This window comes from Prunus avium, chromosome 5 (assembly GCF_965620075.1).
Source record: "Prunus avium chromosome 5, drPruAviu1.hap1.1, whole genome shotgun sequence".
In the NCBI taxonomy this organism is placed as follows: Eukaryota; Viridiplantae; Streptophyta; class Magnoliopsida; order Rosales; family Rosaceae; genus Prunus; species Prunus avium.
In genome coordinates this window covers 21,121,102-21,143,766 of record NC_142288.1, presented here as the reverse complement: position 1 = coordinate 21,143,766, position 22,665 = coordinate 21,121,102, and the positions used below count along the sequence as shown (strand labels likewise).

Genomic DNA, 22,665 nt, shown 5'->3' with positions numbered 1-22,665 from the left:
GCCACGTGTCCCCACCGCACGGAAGAGAGCTATCAGGTGCGGAGAGGTGTATTGCTTTGCGGCCACTGGTTTAACTTTTAAGCAAATTGTGAAGCGGGGAGCGGTTGGCTGCACGACTTTATTTAATTGTTTTTTGCAACGTAGCCCCCTTTTTCACCTTCTTGCTAAACGTGATCGATCAATGGAATAAATGCACTATGGATGAATCTATGATGTACATGTCACACATACACATGTTAATACATTTCAAAGTCAACGCTCAATTTCTCATCAGGTTTTCCCATGTGTCCCTGCCCCACGTGGAGGGGCATTATACACACACGTGACTTCATCAACAGAAACGACGTCGTTGGAATATCCAACCGTCATTTGAATAAGGAAACCGTTGGCGGCAGTTTTTCGAAACCAAACGTCTCCAACAACTGCTCTTCTTCGCCATCGCTCTTGTTCCCACTCACTCACTTTCCAAAGCCAACTTTCAGTCACAGAAATCGCAAAAGAAAATGAGAACCCAAACGCCAAAATTAGGGCACAAGACCCTCCTCTTCCTTCTGTGCTTCATCGGGTTTCTCACTCCACACGACGTCGTCGCAGTTCAGATTCTTTCCAAATCGAAGCTCGAGAAGTGCGAGAAGACTTCCGATTCCGGAAACTTGAATTGCACCAAGAAGATCGTCCTCAACATGGCCGTTCCTAGCGGCGCGGTAAACGACAAACTCACCATCCCTAATTTCACTGCTTGAAATTAAATGCAGGTAATGATTGTGAGATGTTTGATGAAATTACAGAGCGGCGGAGAGGCATCGATTGTTGCCGAAATCGTAGAGGTGGAAGAGAATTCAAGCCAAAAGATGCAAAATTTTCGAATTCCCCCTGTTCTGACTGTCAACAAGTCCGCGGCTTATGCATTGTATCAGCTTACGTACATACGAGTAGGGTAACGGAAACTTTCTTGTTAACTTCTTACTTGGTACTTTTCGATTTCCATATATGTTTTAATTGGTACTTGTAACATTTGTATAGGATGTTGCCTTTAAACCGGAAGAGTACTATGTTAAGACCCGCAAATGTGAGCGAGATGCAGATGCAAAAGTTGTGAAGATATGTGAGAGGCAAACAATCTTTTAGCCTTTTGTTTGTTTCCTTCACTTTCTTACTTCACTGGTTTTTAATTTTTAATTTTATTGTGTTGAGCTTTTGATTGGTACAAGTTAAAGGGTTCTTATAGTTTATTGTCTCATGCCAATATAGGGATTTTACCTTTGGGATTATACATTTTAAGAGTTACTTGGAAGCTACAGTTAGGATCATAGATTGTGTCCATTTGTCGGGTGAAAATATTGGACCAAAAACTTGGGTGCAAAAGAAGACAGAATATAAAGGCGATGACTGCTTAACCATGTTTACTTTGGTTGCCATGTGAAATGAGTTTGCTTTACTTCTTTTACTCCTCAAAATTCTGAGTTTTCTTATACACCTTCTTGCTAGTCCTAGTCGTTATTGATGCCGATTTACATTCAAGTGTTGTTTTAGAAATTATCATTCTGAGGTAGATTCTTATGTTTATGTTACCAAGTAAAGGATATTATATTTGTTTTACGGGGCTTAGATGTCAAAAGGATCACTAGAAATGTACTTACTCTGTATAGAGAGACCTATTAAAAAAATATCTGTTTGGTCACTTAAGAGTTTTGAATGCTTAGTTGGACACTTAGTTACAGGAGGACTCAGTGTGAAGGAAGGTTCAAGACCTTCATCTATTTGGTAGATTTGTGATGTTCAATATACGCAAGAAAAAACCTCTTCAATTTTGATATTATGGTACTCAAATTTAACCCTAATCTTATTGTGGTGAGTGATAGTGGTATTTCTGGAAGCAGCTACAGTCTTAATTTATTTATCTATTTAAATTTGGTTTCGTTAGCTAACATGCTGAGGAAAAAAACATCATATTCTTTACCATGTTTATATATATGACCAGTGGACTTCTGTTGCATGTTCTGTAGGTTACGAGATGAAAACGATCACATTATTGAGCACACTGAGGTGCCATTTCTACAATCTTTAGTATATGTACTTTCAAAGTTATCATTTTATTTTGCTTTCTTTTTATTTTTTTATTCTTTCTTATAGATCAGGGGTTCTATAGCATTATATGTATACGTATTAGGCCTTGTGACATCCCACAATAATTGTTTCTCCACGTTCTCACACTATTTAAGGACATCCCATAATAATATTGGTTGCATATGGTTATTTTCTCTGATGATTTATGCTTGTATTGCTATTTAGCTTACATTCTAAGGTCACTCGCAATTTATTAGTAGATCGCTCGTGTTGAATTGATGTTGAAAATGTCCAAAGTTATATGTTCAGTAGTCTATTGATGCTTAACAGTTATTATTTATCATAGATTTTTGTAATCAGTTTGTGATGTATTCTTTTCTTCCATTTTGTCTGTTATGTTCTGCGTAGCCAATCTGCTGTCCTTGTGGGCCTCAGCGGCGGGTACCTTCATCATGTGGAAATGTGTGTAAGTGCATTTTAGCTTGTTTACATTTTCTTAAATTTTACTTGCACAATGCCTCTTGCCATCTTGGAGTATTGAATTTGAGACTTTTCTTTTGTTAGTTGATAAGTTGATGAAGGGAAAAGCGAATACCGCCCATTGTGTCCGTTTTCCGGGTGATTGGTAAGGTCCTTGCTTTTAAGTTCTAAGTTCTTCATTGTGCTTATGTTTTTCTTGAAAGGTTCATAATTGATTTTTAATAAGTTCCAGCCAACATGCCACAGCTCTCTGGTTTATAGAAATTTATGAGGCTATGTCATTTTCCGTGGTAGTAGTTGTCTTTTCCTCATATTCTTTTTGTTTTACTTTCAATATTTTAAGTTTTCATATAGAGATCATATTCATAAATTTTCATGAATTTGTGAAATATGATACATTTCTATCGTCAAATAATCTTATCAAATTTAAAATTATGTGAAGAAGCTTGTTTTTTCTTTTCTTCTGGGGAGTTACGAAGGTTGAACTAAGATTACTAAGAGTCTGATATTGTTTTGCTTGAAATAATTGTTTATGTTTGACAATATATGTGATGGAGGCTACAACTATAAACAATTCTACATGCCCAATATATTTCCTTTTGATGTTCTTGTTTATTCATACCCTTTGGCCGTTATCCGAGAAGTGAATTTTTATTTGTTTATTTTAAAATCCACTTAGGTTCCATGTTTTCGGTATTGGACAGCGGTCAGTGGGATTCAGTGTTCTAATTCAGGTGAAGACAGGATCTAAAGTTTCGGTATGTTGCTTCTCCACATATGTGTACCATTTCTATATTCATTGCTTGTAATGTAATGTGCTTGTTTCTGCTGTAGACAATTACTCACTACAATCTAATTCAGTCTTGTAACATGTGTTTGAAAATCTTTTGTCTTTTTCCTGAAGCGAAAATTAGAGCTCATTTCATGTTGAACTAACTATATACAATTTTCCTTTCCCCATGGAATGAAGTTCCCTTTTCCCTTTTACTTTACAGCATTTCATCCTCTTCTTATCTTGCCCTTAGTAATGTTAAATTTCATTTCATAACAAAGATTTATGGATACTTTATTTGCCACCAGGAAGTGTTTGTTGGTCCTGAGAATAGAACAGCGATATCCAATGATAATTTTTTACGAGTTAATCTTATTGGAGATTTTGTTGGATACACAAATATACCATCGTTCGAGGATTTCTACCTTGTAATTCCGAGGCAGGTATGCATGCTCTACCAATGTAATTTCCGTTAGTACCATTGGCATATATGCTTTATTTGAAGTATGCATTTCTTACGGGAGTAATTAGTTACAGCTATTCTTTATGTTAATGGTTTTGTAAAAGAGAATGTAATAGGTCAAAAGTTCACTACAATATTTGCACTATGCTTGGACGGTAGTGTGATTTGAGGGTAGTGTTGGTCTGAGGTTCCAATATCACTCATTGGTTTGCATTCGCATTTTAAATAAGTGTGATTCTTGAAATCATCTGCTATGAGACTATGATAATATTAGAGTTGCTATAAAAGATCAACGGTTAATTTTTCTTTATAAACAGCCATGCAGTATTTGTTATTTTCTTATATTGCTGAGAGTTTCCTTTTCCTTTTGTGGAAGGGGGGTCCTGGTCAACCCCAGAACTTGGGGAGGAACCTTTCTATGTGGATGCTGCTAGAGAGAGTAAGGTTTTCTTTAGATGGTGTTGAATGTAATAAAATTGGTGTCAGTTATGAGGCTTTCAATGGGCAGCCAAACTTTTGCTCTTCACCATTCTGGAGTTGCTTGCATAATCAATTATGGAATTTCTGGGAGGTTTGTATATCCAGCCTGAAAGTTGTATCTTGTCTCGTGCATGCTTCTCTTTTTGGTTAGGTTTGTACATCCAGCCTGAAAGTTGTATCTTCTCTAGTGTATGCTTCTCATTTCAGTCTTATTTTTGTTGAATGTATTGCTATCGTTACATATTGGTATTGCTATCGTTACATATTGGTATTGCTATAGTTTCGCATTGCTGACATTGGTACTGAAAGTTCCATAAGTGCTTCAAGTTCTTTACATAAACTATATTGAAATCTCATGTTCTATCATATATCGTTGGCAGCAAGGCAGGAGTCTCTTTCTCCTTTTGTACAATGCGATATTTCAGAGGATTGTGGCTGTTTTCTATTTGGTGCATGGTTATTTTATAGCTGATGTGGAAACTGAGGAAAAAGTTTTTTCTTTCTGACAGGCTGACCAGAACCGAATTGAAAGGAATCAGTTGCCACTTTATGGTGTGGAAGGAAGGTTTGAAAGGATAAACCAGCATCCAGTTATGTCTCAGCAATTTTAGAAGTACATTCACAACAATTTCTATCGTCGGGATTTATTTATCATTTCTGATTGGATGCAGAATGCAGGAACTCATTCGTTTTCCATAGGTGTCACTGAAGTTATTAATACTAATCTCTTGATAGAACTAAGTGCTGATGACGTAGAATATGTCTACCAAAGGTTAGTATTTTCTGGCTACTGTATTTGACTTATTTTAGAAGGTTTTTGTATTTATCAAAAGGCATGAACATCAACTCCCTATAATGAGTATGCTTGATTGGCTTGTATTTGAAATAATTGTTTCATGTATAGGCTATTCATTTTCAAGGTTTTTATTATTTCCTTAAGCACTCTTACTGATTTTAGTTTCAAGAATTTATTTGTTAAGTTGAGATGAACTTGGAAAACAAAGATGCCATTGCTCCTTTTTTTACTTTTATTAGCTAAAGTCCTGACTGATATGCTGAAAACTGTATAGGTTATTTTCTTTTCGGTTAAGCCAAGTCACTCATGTAATTGATGGAAATAAGTAGTTTTAAACATTGTATCTTATCTCTGTTTGCCAGAGGTTCTGAGGGAGGCACCTTTATGTGTCTCTATTATCCCCATCTCTTTGCCTCTACACGTACATGATGGGGCTGGGTGTGAGGGAAGGTATTCACTTGATATGTATTGTCGGTCCATTCTCTAACAACTTAAACTTTTTGAGTTTAGTAGTTTTCTAATAATTAAAATGTGTCTTCACTTGGGACATCTAGGATCCAAGTAACCAAGATTTTTAAGCTTCATATAACTTTTTGATCCTTGTTAAGTTTCACTTATTGCCAAAGATTTTTTTTATGCATTTGTAGGAGTCCTGGGAAAATCGTAAGTATCAATGTCCCAACGTTTGAGGCCCTTACTCAATTTGGAACTGCGACAATCACAGCAACGAATACTGGTGAAGTGGAAGCATCATATAGCTTAACGGTACCTTATTGACTATTCTTAAATTTTTAATATAGATTTAAATGAATTATTCTCTTTTCTTTTTCCCTTTGATTTTTGGATTTGTCCAACTTAAGATGCTAGAGTTAACATGCTCTTTTTATGAAATGGAAAACTGTTGGTCTATTCACTATAGATGTTGTGACAGTTGGGATTGTTAATGAAGCTGCAAATGAACTTAGAGACAGGGTTAAATTTGATTGTGATTATTGCACATGAAGCATTTTTGTCTACAACTTCAGTGAATGGCTGTTGCAATATGTAGTTTCAGATGTGATGAATTTTCCCGTCTTGCAGTTTGATTGCTCTAGTGATGTCACCCTCATGGAGGTACTTTTTCCCTACTGCCCATGTATTCAGTTTTGAACATGATGATTATATTCACACAAATGATACTGTTTTTCAGGAACAATTCCTTATTATGAAGCCAAAAGAAACGACAACGCAAGCCTTCAAACTTTACCCAGCAACTGATCAAGCTGCAAAATATGTTTGTGCAGGTAAGATGAGACATGGTTCAGACAGATGATAAAGTAGCCCAAAGTATTTATGGTAGGACTAACTTTTTTAGTTTGAATGCAGCTATACTAAAGGACTCTGATTATAAAGAAGTAGATAGAGCCGAGTGCCAATTTTCTACAACATCTACTGTCCTTGATAATGGATCACAGGTTTAGTCATAATGATGTTTTACCCTGTAAATCTTCATTCCTTTCAGAAGAAAGTTAAGCAGTTCTCTGAAGTCCAATGTATAAGGCACTTTAGATCAGCATGATTTCTTTAAGTCTGTTTTAAAGACAACAACTGAGAAATGATACTTTGAAATGAAATTAACCTTGTGGAAATTGATTTATGTGATGAATGAACCACTGAAGTCATTAATTGCTGCAGGGTAATCCTTTTAATCCACCAAAGACAGGCGCAACGGGTTTCTTTGACTCTGTTGAAAGCATTTGGAACAATCTGTGGAATATTTTGGTAGATTTCGTCACTGGAAAAACTTGCAGGTACTTGCCTGGTTCAGTTTTTTATTCTTTAAACTTTTTTATGCTCTAAATTTTCATTTTTAGTATTGGTTTGGATGGCAGTGAAAAGGTCCTTTGATAACCTTTCTAACGTGGATTTGTCTGTTCAAAATGCTGGTTGCATTCTAACGATTCTTAATCACGCCACGCCTTGCACACACGATCAGATATTATGCACAGCTATCATATATATTATTTTTCTTCTTGTGTATGCATCTGTCGTTGGATTGTAGTTGAATTTGCACATTTTAAATCTCTTTTGATTGGTATGAAATCTGGTCAATTTCTCTTTTTATCTTTTTGTGGGCAGAAGGAAATGCCCCAGGTTCTTTGACTTCCGGTGCCACATACAGTATATATGTATGAGTTGGGTTGTGATGTTTGGTCTACTTTTGGCAATTTTTCCAACTGGTAAACCTACTTTTTCCAGAAAATTTACATTTAAGCAGATGATTTCAGAGATGCAACGAATACATAAAACATTATGCATGGATGTGCAGTGGTTGTGCTACTGTGGCTTCTACATCAAAAGGGACTTTTTGATCCTCTATATGATTGGTGGGAAGATCATTTTTGGGATAATAATCAGCATACCAAGGATATTCGGAAGCACAGAAGTGACGTAGAACACTCGCATGCTCATGTTCATAAACATCATGGGCATGATGCAAGGAACCACAAGCATGGTTCTCATCATAAGCGAAGAAACATTCACAATGATCACAGGCATAACCAGTTTGAAAGAGGCAGCGATTATTACTACCATCTCCACCATGTCCACAAAGACAAGCCCAAGCATGGGAGAAGAAAGCATTCAAGTATTATGCAGAAAGTTGATGAAAATACCGGATACCACGGCCATAAAAAAGAAAGGAGACTAACAAAAGATTATTCATAGTGACCAGACCAGACCAGACGCAATCAAGTGAAGCAAGAGTGAATTTGGTATGTACAAAAGGCTTTTGGATAACAATCAGTTTAATCTGCATGCTAAACAGAGAGAGTAGTGGCACTTACAGTTTTATACTCTTTCAGTGAATTTATTTTCCTGCTTATATCTATTTTCTTGGGTCGTGGGGGAATGTAAATGCAAAGATCTTTTTTCACACAGAATGTTATTAGTGCCTCTTTGTTAGATAATTTGTTTTAAATGTTGGATATCTTTGGCATTCCTTTAACCGGTTCTTTTTTCTGCTTCCACCTTTACATGGAGAGAATTAAACATTGAGAAAGATCTAGGTAGAAGCATGCCAATCTTTTTTCTTTGGCTTTATTGTATTACATAATTCATTTCATAATAGTGGTTTGAACCCGGGACATTCAGAGGAATTCCGAATCCTAACCAATCTAACCATATGAAAATTGCTTCTTATTTTAGAAAATATTCAAACTGATGGAATGGCAAGCTCAATGTTTCACGTTTAACAATATAAAAGCACATGGTGGTTCTACCATCTGTGCAGACATTTCAGGTTCAAGTATCAGAGTTATAGGCTGTTTCCTGTTTCCTGTATCTTTCTCCAGGATACGAATGTGGTAACCATCCGGAAATTGTAGCCCAGAAGTTAGGACTATATTTCCTCCTCTGATTGCTTCCCACCTGAAAATTTTGGATGTGAACATGTTACTCTCTCTCTCTCTCTCTCTCTCTCTCTCTCTCTCTCATTACAGGACATTAGTTCTTACCTGTACTTAGCGACTAAGCAATGGAGAAACACAACCATCTCCACTTTAGCAAAGTCTGCTCCTACACGGAGTCTCTATCTGCCGCCAAAAGCCATGAAATCTTTGGATGCGCTATTTGTTTTCATTCCCAGTAAATTAATCAACCATCTTTCAGTGCAGCTTAGGACTCTGAATAAATGGTAGATTAGCTAGGACAATACATTCTCACATATTCATCCTACCTCCCATCTCCACGGATTGAAGGCCACAGGATCAGAAACTTCACTTTTCCATCCTTTTTATTTTTTATTTTTTATGAAAGGAGGAATATCAGAAGAGGTGTTGGGAATGAAGAACTGTAAGGTCTCCCCTAGCAGTGGCAATCCCATTGAACTATAAGGTCAGCCATGGCATTTGGGATTTCTCCACCTGTAAACCCAATATGTCATCCTTATAATAGCTAATGCTGCATGCACATAGCCCACATTTTTGCCAAACTATCAGTCCAAGTTCAGAGGAGATTTTTTGCAAGTGTATTTTATGCTTATTTATCAAGGAATAAAGCAAATAGTAGTCCTCTACCAAAAATAAAAATTGGGGTTTCTTCGGAAGATGCAGGAAAGTGAATACAATTTGCATGTGTGGAATTTCTTTGGAAGCAATTAAACTGCTTAGGACTCTTATCTATGAAGAATTCAATTGAAATGTCATTATTAGAGGTTAACATTAGAGACGCCTAATTTCCTTACCAAATTTGTTTTGCCAAATGATGTATACACGTCAATATCTTAGTTGTTAAAAGTAAAAATGGCACCGAGAGTAGTCCTAGGAGACCAAACTTAGCCTAACATGACCTTATTTATTTCTTGTTGTTCCTCAGCAAAGAGCAAGTGCCTCCATCTCCAATTCTCCATCATTGGCAATTGGTTGGGACAAGTTAATGTCAGCCGCACCATAGATAGCAGCGGAATTAGCAATTAAGGCATGTCTATAATGGTCCACAATCTGCGTTGAATGACAGTCAGGACATTCACTTACCAAAACAGTCCAGGTTTCATATCTCTGGGTATATACAGGTTTTAATCACTTACCAAAACAGTCAAGATTTCACATTTTTAGGCCTAAAAACAGTCAGGTTTTCAATTTACCGTAACAATCAAGTTCTCACACCTCCATCAAAGGATCTGGTTTCATTACAAGGAAACATGAATTCAGGTATTTATAGTAGTACTAATGTATATATTTTCTGGGGGCTGACTGATGATCAGGGATTCAATTGGGAATCAAGCAAGAAAGGAGGATGGTACAACTCTTTAAGACAGTCTGTACCTTAACTAGCTACTTCCGGGATTACACATGTTTGGCTTCCTCCACCTTCTCATGCTATTTCACCTGAAGGTATTTACCTGTCCGAAAACTCTCTCTTGATCCTTGTCAGTTGTGCAAACCACATTTTGTTTAAAGTTGTTAAGCTCAAAGATGATCGCCGAACTAGCACGCAAGTCCGCTACAACACTTTGATCCAAATTTTTTTATTCTATTCTTGAAAGCTTGGGCCCGTTTGGTAACGTTTTCGGAGAATGTTTTCTTAGAATATTTTCAGAGAATGAAAACAAGAAAACGAATTTGCATTTTCAGGAAATGAAAATGCGTCTGGTAGATTAATTAGAAAACATTTTCAGAAAACAAAAACAATGAAAACATGTCTAGTAGTACAATTTGAAATAATAATATGTGAGTTATTTTTATGAAAATGTTTCCCATGAGAATAAAAACAACTTTTTTCTGTTTTCTACAAGTACACAAACTTGTTTTCATTTTATGAAAACATTATCAGTGTTTTTTGTTTTTGGGCCACTGAACGTGTTTTTGCCTCAATTTTGTTCTCTGAAAATGAAAACAACCTCTGAAAACGTTACCAAACGGGCCATCAAAGAAACAACAGATAAAAGAGTCACATTCAACATCAAGGGTCCTAATACCCTTAGCCCAAGCCATTTGCAAACCTCTAAGGAGACTCCATAACTCAGCCTCTAAAGGAAACATGCATTTAAATTTAAACTCATGGATTTTAAGCTACAACATACATGAATCAAACATTCAAAGAGGCGGAAGCGACTTTTAGATCTTATTAAGCCTAATGCTACCAAATTCCAAGTATCTTTCTAGGTCTAATCTCACTTATGCACAAAAGAAAAGGGAGGAAAGGATGAGACTTTCTTATCCTTGAAGCTCTCTTGGATGGTCTCCAAGTTTTCACCTTTGGAAATACCTTCTTCCTTGTTGCTTGCTTCATAGTCTTCACAAGGTACCAAAGTAGATACCCTCTAGTTCATACACACAACGTAGTGTAAGAGATGAAGAAGATGACTAAGAGGAGGTAAGGTGCTAGCCCTCTCCTCTTGGTGGCCGGTTCTAGCATGGTAGAGTGGAGATTTCTCTCCTCTCAAACCCACTCCAAAGTTGGATTCTTCAAACCCTAGAAAGAAAACAGTCTAGTGTGGCTTATATAAGCCAATACAAAAGATGGAGAAAAACCCCATCCTTGTATTTTAGCCATAGTGTTTCTTGGGCTCATTTAACTTATGTTGTCATACAACACATGTTCTCTTGGGCTCATTTAATTCCCATTGTTTTAGATCTTGAAAATAGTTTGGAGTTCAATACCAAACAAGTTTATGATCTTAAAATCACTCTTGAAAACTCATGTTTTTAACAAGAATCATAGTTTTTGAATTTACTTTTTAAAGTAGGATACCAAACAGGGCTTAAAGCTCTTGAAATATTAAGGCTTATTTTATGATATGCCCCCTGAAGGTGTGTTTGAGTCTCACTTTGCCCCTAAACTCATTTTGTCTCATTTTACTCCTTTTTTCACACATATTTGTCTCACTTTGTCTAGATTCCGGCGAGGCCAACAATTTCCGGTCAAAATATTAATTAAAAATTAAAAACTCAATTAATATATATTATGTTTTAAATATTTAATCTTATTTAAAATTGAGTTTTTAATTTTTAATTAAAATTTTGACCAGAAATTGTTGGCCTCACTGAAAACGAGGCAAAATGAGGCAAATATGTGTGGAAAAGGGAGTAAAGTGAGACAGAATGAGTTTCAGGGGCAAGGACGAATTCAGGCAAGTGGGCTAATATTTTTCTTGGCTATGGGGACTCCAAGTAAAATAATAATAATAATATAATAACATTAAAAATATTTCAAAATCAGAAAGTAACAAATAAAATAATAAAATAACATCTTAAAAAAAATATATAAAACAAACCTTTCTCCTTCTCTCAGAAATACTATGCAGCTAGAAGAAGCAATTCAAATGCAATTCAACATAAGCAATCCAAACTACAGAGGGACCAGACCAGCCACTATTTAACCTCAAGCCCTGGAGTTTCAACTTCAAAACCACCTTAATTAGTTGATACTTGTAAAAATATTTAAAATAGAGCCAAAGAAGAGGGGTTTACAGTTTATTTTGGCAAAAAAGGAAAGGGGGTTTACGACTACTAAGGAACATAGAGCATGAAGAAATTATTAAATTTTCATGTTGGCAGACATTAAATATTTTCCATGTTTGTTTTGATAGTAATTTATTATTACTACCATGTTATTTGTTCCAAAAGCAATCATAAATGTGTGGTTTTTTTAGTCAAAAGAGGTGACCTAATATTAAACAAAAAACAATCATAGGCCAGGAGACGAAGAGATTGTGGGCTAATATTTTTTGGAGTAGGATTAGCTTATAAAATTTGTACTAAGTTTAGTATTTTAAAAATTTTACACCATACTAGAGCCCAGCGTAGCCTGTACATGGATCTGTTCTTATTCAGGGGGGCAAAGTGAGACTCAAATACATTTTCAGGGGGTATAAAAAATAATAAGCCAAATATTAATACAGAGAGAGAAAATGGAATGGGAAAGTCAATAAAAAATTAATTACAATATATCATTATATTAAAAAAATATATAAAAAAATAAGTTTGTTTAGTTTTAGCCATTCATTCATTGTACTCTAACCTAATGGTTGAAAACTTATGTCAAATAAAAGAAGGATAATTATCTGGTAAAAGAATATTTTTGTTAAAAAAATTGATTCTATGATGATGTTAGTAGGGTTTAGTTTCCACATCATCAAACTGCTCGGCAATTCATCATCCTTGACAATTTGACATTTGGTCGTCCAAAATATCCAATAAGGCCTTGTTTCTTTATTGCTGATTCAAAGACATTCGAATATTTTAAAAGTATACTCTTTAAATATATTCCAGACGAACAAGAAGCTTGCATCACAGAGTACGGAACTTGCACTCGCAGTCGAGCCGTTTCGCTTCTCTATCAACTCAAGCTTCGATTTGTTTTCTTTGGTTTCGGCTGCTTCGTCCCCCGGGTTCGGCAACGAAAAAAGACCCAACCCGCCTAGCTACCGCCTAGCCGCCTAGCGACCGCCTAGCATCCTCGCGCCCGCCTAGCGACCGCCTAGCCGCCTCGCGCCTTCTTAGCAACAGCCTAGCCGCCTCGAGCCAACCTAGCGACCGCGTAGCACCCTAGCCTCCCGCCTAGGCCGATTTTTCGATCACTGCAATTGACTGAAAGTCTGAAACAACAATGGCCTCTTTCAGCGTCCTTTGGCTTCTTTTGCAGTCTATGCTTTCTCAGTTGCTTCTGGTTTCATGTGTCCATGGCTCAAAATGCTACTACCAATCCATCTGAAGGTACTAGCCATCTCTCAGGTATATCATAAATACGTTATGTGATGTGTACGCAATGATTGAATTGAGAATGCAGTGCCGGCGTTGATCTCAATATTCAAGCAATGGGACATGCAAGCCCTGCCTATCAGTGGAGGAGAGCAATGCATTGGATTTGCCATCAATGGAAGCGAGTTTGAAAAGCTATCCAGCCATCACTTGTGACTGTACTTGTGACAAAAATACTACCTGCCACATCACCAAACTGTATGTTATTACCCTCCCCTCTCTCTCTCTCTCTCTCTCTCTCTCTCTCTCTCTCTCTCTCTCTCTCTCCATATTCTTTAGTCTTGTGTTGTTGACTCTAGCAAATCAATTAATTATCAAGTTTAGAATTTGAGGGGTGTTTCCAAAAGAATTTGAGGCTTTAAGATATCTGGCCGTTTTTTATGAAGTTTTTCCAACCCACTTCTCTGTTGTTTGGTTTAGTGCAGTTTACATTTTCATATAAAAGACACTGGTTTCTTACCGTTCAAAATTGTCACGAATATTTTTTATACTTAGAGATTAATCGCTGGTCATTGCATTTTGTTTCAATTCTTGTAGGAAACTTGATCTGAACTATTTCACCGGTCCCCTACCAGCATTCATCGGCAATATGTCTGCGTTGACAGTATTGTAAGTAGTGAAACATAGACTCCCAAGTGAGTTATACACCATATGGCCAAAGAAGCACATAGTACTATACATAAAATTACTCTGTTTTTATCCTGAATTATAAACGGGTGCTAATATCTTTAATTGATATTTCCATTCAGGTCAATTGCCCACAATTTATTCTCTGGGCCCATCCCCAAGGAGCTTGGAAACCTTAAGGAGCTAACTATGCTGTAAGCAAAGACAACCGAGAAATGATCTATGGGACATGTTAAATATAGAACCCCCTATCATTTAATTCTATACCTCTTCAACATGACTTGTTGCAGGTCCTTTGGATCAAATAATTTCTCCGGAACACTCCCTCCAGAACTTGGTAACTTAGTCAATCTCGGGCTATTGTGAGTGCTTCATTTAACTCATCGAATTTGAATCAGATGTTGCAATGTGTAATTATTTTCTCTTAAAGGAGCGGTTTATTTGTTAATTCATTATCGATGAGCAAGGAATGCGTTTATCGTATGAAATTGGTAGCAATCAGTTTATTAAATTCACAATCACATGGACAGCTGTGGACTCGGTGGAGAAATTCCTTCAAAATTTGCTAAGCTCATCAACATGAAAATCCTGTAAGTTTTTTGTTTATTCAGTACTTTGAGATTTCTATTCTGGGATGAGCTTACTATGAGTCAACTTTTTGAATTTTAGCTATGCATCAAACAATCCTTTCTCAGGAAAGATACCTTCTTTCATTGGGAATTGGAGAAAACTGACTTCTTTGTAAGTATGGCAAACTTTTAACCTTCTGCAGTTTATGAAAGCAGATCTGCATGGCTGAGATGGGTCTTTTATTCACAAGCATCTCAAATGTTTTTGTAGGAGATTTCAAGGGAACTCTTTTGAAGGCCCAATACCAACCAGTTTTTCTCAACTGACTTCATTGGAGTCTCTGTAAGGGAAAATGCTTAATTCATTTTAAACTCTCTCTCTCTCTCTCCCCCCTCCATTTACTGGGCATCATTTATGTTTGTGCATGATAATGAAGGCGCATCAGTGATATATATTATGTGAGCTCGTCTCTTGATTTCATAAGAAATTTGAAGAACTTAACTGATTTGTAAGTTAACACCTCATTTATTCACGCACTGTGATCAAACTTCGTTTTCCTTTTCAAATTGAAAATCTTACTCCATTCACTTGTCCACTAATTTTTTTTGGTGGTGTAACAGAGTTCTACAGAATACATTAATCAATGGTAGCATCCCTACTGATTTTGGAGAATATCAACGTTTACAGATACTGTACGTTCCAGCAGATATATAAGCTTGAATCCCAAAGATACCAATTAATTTTCTTATCATTCTAATTGTTCCTCCAACTTATCACTCATGTTGCAGCGATCTGGGTTTCAACAATTTAACAGGCGAACTCCCAAGTTCTTCATAAGTTCTCTTACATATTTGTAATAAGGCTTGCCTTCATTATTCCCCTTTTCTGTACTTATGCCATTGAATTTCCTGCTCAGAAACTTGGTCGTTCATCTGACCTTTTTCTTGTTTCTTTGTTTCTTCTTCTTCTTTTTTTTTTTTTCTTTTTTTTTTTCTTCTGGGTGCCTCCTATAATTGATATATGGCCAGATTTCTTGCAAAACAATAGTCTGTCTGGACCTCTTCCAAGCCAAAAGAGCAATCATCTTCAGACTACGTAAGTCCTAATGTCATAAAAGTATGCTATATGCACTGGCAATGAAACCAGTACTGTGTGTGTGCGCGCGCATTCTGGCAGCCTTTTTCTTACTTAAATTCCTTTGAACTTTCGTGTATTTTTGTGCCTTCTCATTCTGTATTGTTATGTGCAGAGATTTGTCTTACAACTATTTCTCAGGAAGCTTTCCCCCATGGGTAACCACAATATCGCAACTGTATGTCTCCTTTTTATCTTTCACCTTCATATTTATGGTCCAAATCACCTTCATTGTGCATATATAATACCACATGAATGAAATTCAATAAATTAGAAGGGATGGATTTGAAGTACTGATATGTTGAGATCTTGAACACGAAATTTTCATCTTCATATGTGGATTGATTAATGATTTTATGCAGGAATTTAGTGGTCAACAACTTCACATTCGACAGTTCAAACATAACGTGAGTTGAATCGAAATACCTTTTTTTTTAGACGGATAGTTCAAACATAAAGTGATTGCTATTACACTTTTGCAGTTTAATGGATTCTTCCACTACTGTTTAATTATTATAAATAATAATTGTTCTCTGTGTTTACAGTCTTCCTGGATTGAATTGCCTCCAGAGGAATTTTCCATGCAATCGAAATACCTCATGATGTAATCTTCTTCTATATTTCACTAGCATTTATTTCTTTAATGCAAGATCATGTTACAGCAATAGGCATTGCTTATCTCATTATGTATACATATTGCAGGAATGTCTTGATAAATCTAGTAAGCATCTCTTGTGCTATTACATCAGTTTGAAGTTTTTTCACTAATCATAGCTTGTGCTATTACATTGAATTGTACAGATACAAACTTCTCAATCAAGTGTGGAGGACCACAAATGAGAGGAAATGATGGCATATTGTATGAGGCTGAAGACTCAGCTCTTGGCCCAGCAACATTTAATGTAACCAGTACACAGAAATGGGCTGTTAGCAATGCGGGTTTTTCTGATAATTTGAATCAATCATTTGTGGAAGCCACCCTTACGCAAGTCTCCGGTGCAGATTTGACACCAGAGCTTTTCGAGACTTCAAGAGTGTCCCCAGGTTCACTGAGATACTACGGCCTGGGTCTTCAGAATGGACCTTATACTGTAACATTGCAATTTGCAGAAACGGTTTTTGCTTGCCGCAATACACAAACTTCGCAAAGTCTAGGAAGGCGTGTATTTGATATCTATATTCAAGTAAGGAGGCAGGTGGGGTTAACAATTTTGTAGAAGACACGTGTATTAAACATGAAAAATACGTATGTACGTGTACAATACGTGTATTGTAAGTTTTTTTTTTTTTTTTTAAACGTGTATTTTACCCAGCCTTTAAGACGTGTAAGGAAAATGGAAGTATTATTGAAAAATATGTACGTATGTGTATAATACGAATATTAAACGAGAAAATGCTAAATTCTTTATACGGGTAATAACTCTAGGAACGTAAAAAATCAAAAAGGGATAATAGAGACTTAGGTAATGGCCTAGTAGTAGTAATGGACAATGCTCTAAACTACTCTTAGGTAATGGCCCCAGTATAGTATAGCTGCACGGCTATACCCGGGTTTTTATTTTTTACAGCCGCTCGGCTTTACAACGGTAATTTATTTTTTAAATAGTATAGCCGCGCGGCTATACTTATTTTGACACGTGGCCACATAACACTAGGCGGTCCTTTTTTTTCTCTATAAATCGTATAGCCGAGCGGCTTTACTACGGTAATTTATCAAATATACTGATTTTTACACGTGGGTGCCTCCTAGGCGGGTCCCTTTTTTTCTATAAATAGTATAGCCGCCTGGCTATACCCGGATATTGTTTTATTATTAAACAAATAGTATAGCCGCTCGGCTATATGTATTTTGACACGTGGGTACCTAGGCACTAGGTGGGTCCCTTTTTTCTATAAATAGTATGGCAGTGTGGCTATACGGGGTTTTTAAAAATATTTTATTTTAAAAAGTATAGCTGCGCGGCGTTACGATGGTATTTTATTTCCCAAAAAATAGTATAGCCGCCCGGCGATACCCATTTTGACACTTGGGCCCCCCTTTTGTTTTCGATAATAGTATAGCCGTTCGGCTAAACTCGTGTTTTTTTAATTGTTTTTGTTTAAATAGTATAGCCGCGCGGCGGTACTATTTATTGAAAAAAATTAAATAGAAAAACCGTATATGACACCATTCCTAGCCTCCCCTTCAGTTTTATTCAAAACCCGGAACAGCTCCCTCTTCTTTGGCACAATTACTTCAACAATTCACAACTACAGAAACTAGCCACCGCTCCCTTCAGTTTCTGGCATCTGGGATGCCTTAACTAGTGGTAACAATGCCCGCGAAGCCATTGCCGCAATTCGACGTGGAATGGTACTCTTTAGGCAGGTAAAATCTGCTCCTTGTTACATTCAATGCTGTTTTCTAAATTTCTCTGCACATTTGACATGTTCTTATAGTTTGGCTTTAAAAGTTTACAACTTTGTTATTTGTTAAGGGTGATGTTTCAGGGTATGTAGCAGAATTTGATAAGGCAATTGAGTTGGATCCTCGCCAACAGGCATGTAAGTCTAGTTGTAGTTCTTGATAAATGCTTTTTTTTTTGGGGTGGTTTTTGGGATATGAATTGCTGAATTAAGTAAGTTGCATAGTGTTGACTAATAGCTAGAGTTATTATCAGATCTTGGGCAAAGGGGGCTATCACTTTACTATCTTGATTCTTGATAGGTACTAGTTCTTTGATGGTTCTTGTTAAGGTGCGTGTCAACTAAGCTGGGTGTCTTTATGCACAGGTTTGGAGAAAGGGCAGAGCAGTCGATTTGGTCCAACTTAAGATCCTAGAGTTAACATGCTCTTTTTATAAAATGGAAAACTGTTGGTCTATTCACTATAGATGTTGTGACAGTTTGTATTGTTATTGAAGCTGCAAATGAACTTAGAGACAGGGTTAATGCTTAAATTTGATTGTGATTATTGCACATGAAGTATTTTTGTCTACAACTTCAGTGAATGGCTGTTGCAATTTGTAGTTTCAGATGTGATGAATTTTCCCGTATTGCAGTTTGATTGCCCTAGTGATGTCACCCTCATGGAGGTACTTTCTTCCCTACTGCTCATGTATTGAGTTTTGAACATGATGATTATATTTTAACAAATGATACTGTTTTTCAGGAACAATTCCTTATTATGAAGCCAAAAGAAACAACAACTCGAGCCTTCAAACTTTACCCAGCAACTGATCAAGCTGCAAAATATGTTTGTGCAGGTAAGATGAGACATGGTTCAGTCAGACAAATGATAAAGTAGCCCAAAGTTTTAAATGTTAGATATCTTTTGTATTCCTTTAACCGATTCTCTTTTCTGCTTCCACCTTTACATGGAGATCATTAAACATTGAGAAAGATCTAGGTAGAAGCATGCCAATCTTTTTTCTTTGGCTTTATTGTATTACAGAGTACATTTCATAATAGTGGTCTGAACCCGGAACATTCAGAGGAATTCCGAATCCTAACCAATCTAACCATGAAAATTGCTTCTTATTTTAGAAAATATTTAAACTGAGGGAATGGCGAGCTCAATGGTCCATGCTTCACAATCTAAAAGCACATATGGTGGCTCTACCCTCTCAGACATTTCTGGTTCAAGTATCAGGAGTTATAGGCTGTTTCCTGTTACTTGTATCTTTCTCCAGGATACGAATGTGGAAACCTTCCGGAAATTGTAGCCCAGGAGTTCGGACTATATTTCCTCCTCTGATTGCTTCCCACCTGAAAATTTTGGATGTGAACATGTTACTCTCTCTCTCTCTCTCTCTCTCTCTCTCTCTCTCTCTCTCTCTCTGTGATTACAGGACATTAGTTCTTTCTTACCTGTACTTTGTGACTAAGCAATGGAGAAACACAGCCATCTCCACTTTAGCAAAGTCTGCTCCTACGCAGAGTCTCTGTCCGCCGCCAAAAGCCATGAAATCTTTGGATGCGCTATTTGTTTCCATTCCCTTTAAATTAATCAAACCATCTTTCACTGCAGTTTTGGACTGAGAATAAATGGTAGATTAGCTAGAACAATACATTCTCAGATATTCAACCTACCTCCCATCTCCATGGATTGAAGGCCACAGGATCGTCATATTTTTCTGGGTTTAAGTGTACCGTTGTGGTACTAACCATAACTCCCCAACCTGCTGGAATGGTATATCCTAGACCCACACCAAATGGTAATAATATGTCAAATTAGAATGATTTCCTATAACAGGAAAACAATACTCTATGTCATTCCTACATACCCTTGAAATTGATTTCCCTTAGCGCTTTTCGAAAGATGCATGGAGCAATGTTTGCCAGTCTAACCGTTTCGTTGATGAACTGCAAGTTGAAAATTTCAGTTTGTAAAACAGAGCTCTGAATAGAGTGGATTTCCTTTCAAGAACTGAAAATGAAAATGTCAAGATTCACCTGAAATGTGAATGTCATTGATTTATATTCTTTCCATGTAAGTCCTGAATCAGCATTTTTCCTTTGTTTTAGAATCATTTCGTGCTCTTCCTGGCATAAGATAGAAAATGTTTATAAGGTTATATATATATTATAAACTGTTTGGTAACACTTTGAGAGTTCAGACCATTAATTGCTTTAGCGCCAGAGGATGGTCTGATAGAAACTTGATGGCTAAAGTCATAGCAATTGAAGTTGTTTCAAAGCTCGCAAAAAGCAGCGCAAACATTAAGTCCAGAGAAATCTCCTCTGTCAAGATTGTTCCCTCTTTCTTAAGTTCTTCAATCACGTAATCGAAAAAGTCGTTTGGCTGATCTCGGGACTTTCCTCGTCTTTCCTGTAGCATGTCTTTCAGCATTCCTATCGCCCTTTTCCTTCCCTGCATAAAAATTTGAAAGTGATTGAGACCAAGAGGAGAGACTACATTCTCAGAACTTTTTAGTTTTAAAGTCAGCTTTGAGGATCTAATTCAATGCCTCTTTGAGCTTTTGCCTATCCATGGAGAAATATGACCTTGTGAAAGAAAGAGACAAGTGTTGATTTACATTTACCTGCAAACATTTGTGATAAGCTGTTCCAGGGATGTCCAAAGGAAAGGAGATCAATCCTTGTATGAATGCAACAAAGTTGTCCCTTAAATTCTCCGAGGACTTACTCGAATCATAGCTGATAAGTTTCTTTGCAGTGAGATCAAATATCATCTGCAAAGACCAAATTAATCAGACTTCAAACAAGATATCAATTTTTAGTGATATTTTGTTAAAGAGAAGAAAAGGTGAGGCTGAAAATTACACTTGCAGTTGCATCTTTTAATTCTGTAGTGTCCTGACATGACCATTGTTGTAATTTGCTGAGAGCTGCTTGTTCAACTTCAGGGATCATATTTTTAAGGCTTTCAGGTCCAACGAGATGCAGCGCCATGTTTTTGAGGTATTTGTACATGACCCCATGCATGTTACTAACATTTTGCCTGCCAAAAATCTCTATAAAGGTATCTGGGTACCAACTTTGAAACAAGTTTCCCTCTTGTTGGAACACAAAGTAATTCAGATCCGGGTCTGTCGAAAAAATAATCGGGCTTCCCACCAAATTAGTCCTGAATATTGGTCCGTATCTGCAAAGTCCAAAAATGCAGGATACTAGTAAGGAATATTAAAAACAAGTATGCTTGAAAAATTGACAAAGAAGTAGCTGTTATATATAGTATCAGAAACTTCACTTTTCCATCCTTTTTTTGATGAAAGGAGGAATATCAGAAGAGGTGTTGGCAGTGAAGAACTGTATGGTCTCGCCTAGCAGTGGCAATCCCATTGATCCCGGTGGAAGCTTGCCGTGGCATTTGGGATTTCTCCACCTGTAAACCCAATGTGTGATGCTTATAATAGCTAATGCTGCCATGCACAGAGCCCACATTTTTAACAAAGTGTCAGTCTAAGTTTCGGAGGAGATCTTTTACTGAATATTATGTTACAAGACGAGAAGAGGTTAAATAGACAGGCCAGACCAAACTAATGTCACATCATGGCTTAAATTTGTTTTGTTTATGCCTCAAACTCGTAGCATAGGCACAAAAGAACTGTTCTTGTTATCTATTTACCATTGAGAAGGAAATGTTAGCTGACTAATGTTAGTGGCTTATTTATAGCATTATAGACTTTATGTGAAACTTCTTTTGATCTAGATCCTATTTAGCTGACTAATTAGTATAGTTAACTTTTTTACCCAAGTAAGGAGAAAACTATTCTGCCATATTCTCCAATCTCTTCTGAGAAACGTTGTGCTCATTTACAACACATTCTAAATGTAAAGATCTTTCCATTTCTTTGATGTTAGTGGAATACTTAGCTTGCAACATTTTAAATAAAAAATTGAAAGATGATGCTGAAACATTTTCACACAAAATTTTAAGCCTAGTAAAGTAGTGGAACCACTCATTATATATTTTTGTCAAATTTGCGATGTGGGACTTTACATTGTTTAACATGTTGGATATTTTATGCATTCCTTTAACATGTACGCTTTTTTCTGCTTCCACCTTTACATGGAGATAATTAAAGATTGAGCATGAAACTTTGTATGCCCATATTTATTTATTTTTTGTTTTATTAAATTGCATAATACATGTAATACCCTAAAAAATTCAAGGTGGATTTTCATATTTTAGTGAAAAATAATATAATGGTGGAGAATGATTATGATATTTTTATCAAGTGATTTTGGATTGAGATTATTAAATTAAGTGTGTTTAATTTCAAGTTGGACAAACATGACCAAAATACCCCTATGTGTGGATAGTTACCAAAATACCCTTGTAGGCAAAGAAAAAAATGAAACGTGGAGGGCATCAAACCATCATCCTCCCATTCTTCCCCCTTTCCCTCTTATTTTCTTTTCAAAAAATCTGATTTTTATCCCAAATTGGGATGAGTTGTTCATCTATTGGAGGTGAGTCACCTAGTCTAAAGTGATGAGTCACCTAGTCTAAGATTTTTTCTTATTCTCTTCCTCCCCATTCATTGTATCATCACTCTCTTCTAACTTGATGACTCACCTAGCCTAAGAC

The 22,665-nt window shown here is 36.5% G+C and overlaps 2 protein-coding genes and 1 pseudogene across 2 annotated transcripts; 2 read left to right on the top strand and 1 right to left on the bottom strand.

Annotated features, from left to right (window-relative positions):
• Positions 1-274: 274 nt before the first annotated feature.
• Positions 275-8,066, top strand: HAP2 (hapless 2). The gene is made up of 18 exons (XM_021954148.2): positions 275-704; positions 789-932; positions 1,024-1,112; positions 2,007-2,046; positions 2,476-2,533; positions 2,632-2,692; positions 3,227-3,305; positions 3,628-3,762; positions 4,159-4,353; positions 4,772-4,852; positions 4,934-5,034; positions 5,706-5,823; positions 6,139-6,171; positions 6,248-6,341; positions 6,424-6,512; positions 6,733-6,848; positions 7,177-7,277; positions 7,367-8,066. Exons 1-18 carry the CDS (start codon positions 504-506, stop codon positions 7,762-7,764), a joined length of 2,133 nt encoding a protein of 710 aa, XP_021809840.1. The 5' UTR covers positions 275-503; the 3' UTR covers positions 7,765-8,066.
• A 3,573-nt stretch (positions 8,067-11,639) lies between these two features.
• LOC110753280 (uncharacterized) lies at positions 11,640-19,076 on the top strand (annotated as a pseudogene).
• On the bottom strand, positions 18,951-21,538 carry LOC110753255 (cytochrome P450 87A3-like). Its single transcript, XM_021954120.2, has 9 exons — positions 21,322-21,538; positions 20,895-21,216; positions 20,654-20,803; positions 20,230-20,481; positions 20,064-20,153; positions 19,895-19,973; positions 19,701-19,807; positions 19,479-19,606; positions 18,951-19,376 (listed from the first exon to the last, which is right to left on the bottom strand). The coding sequence occupies exons 1-9, from the start codon at positions 21,513-21,515 to the stop codon at positions 19,250-19,252; spliced, it is 1,449 nt and encodes a 482-aa protein (XP_021809812.2). The 5' UTR covers positions 21,516-21,538; the 3' UTR covers positions 18,951-19,249.
• Between the last annotated feature and the right edge of the window lie 1,127 nt (positions 21,539-22,665).

Coding starts and splice junctions, on each gene's coding strand:
- LOC110753255 (XM_021954120.2), bottom strand. CDS start 21,515: ATGTGGGCTCTGTGCATGGCAGCATTAGCTATTATAAGCATCACACAT. Junction 21,217..21,321: donor ATCAAAAAAAGGATGGAAAA/GTGAAGTTTCTG, acceptor TGGACTTTGCAG/ATACGGACCAATATTCAGGA. Junction 19,808..19,894: donor AAGGGAAATCAATTTCAAGG/GTATGTAGGAAT, acceptor GTGTGGGTCTAG/GATATACCATTCCAGCAGGT.
- HAP2 (XM_021954148.2), top strand. CDS start 504: ATGAGAACCCAAACGCCAAAATTAGGGCACAAGACCCTCCTCTTCCTT. Junction 705..788: donor TGGCCGTTCCTAGCGGCGCG/GTAAACGACAAA, acceptor ATGAAATTACAG/AGCGGCGGAGAGGCATCGAT. Junction 3,306..3,627: donor AGACAGGATCTAAAGTTTCG/GTATGTTGCTTC, acceptor ATTTGCCACCAG/GAAGTGTTTGTTGGTCCTGA.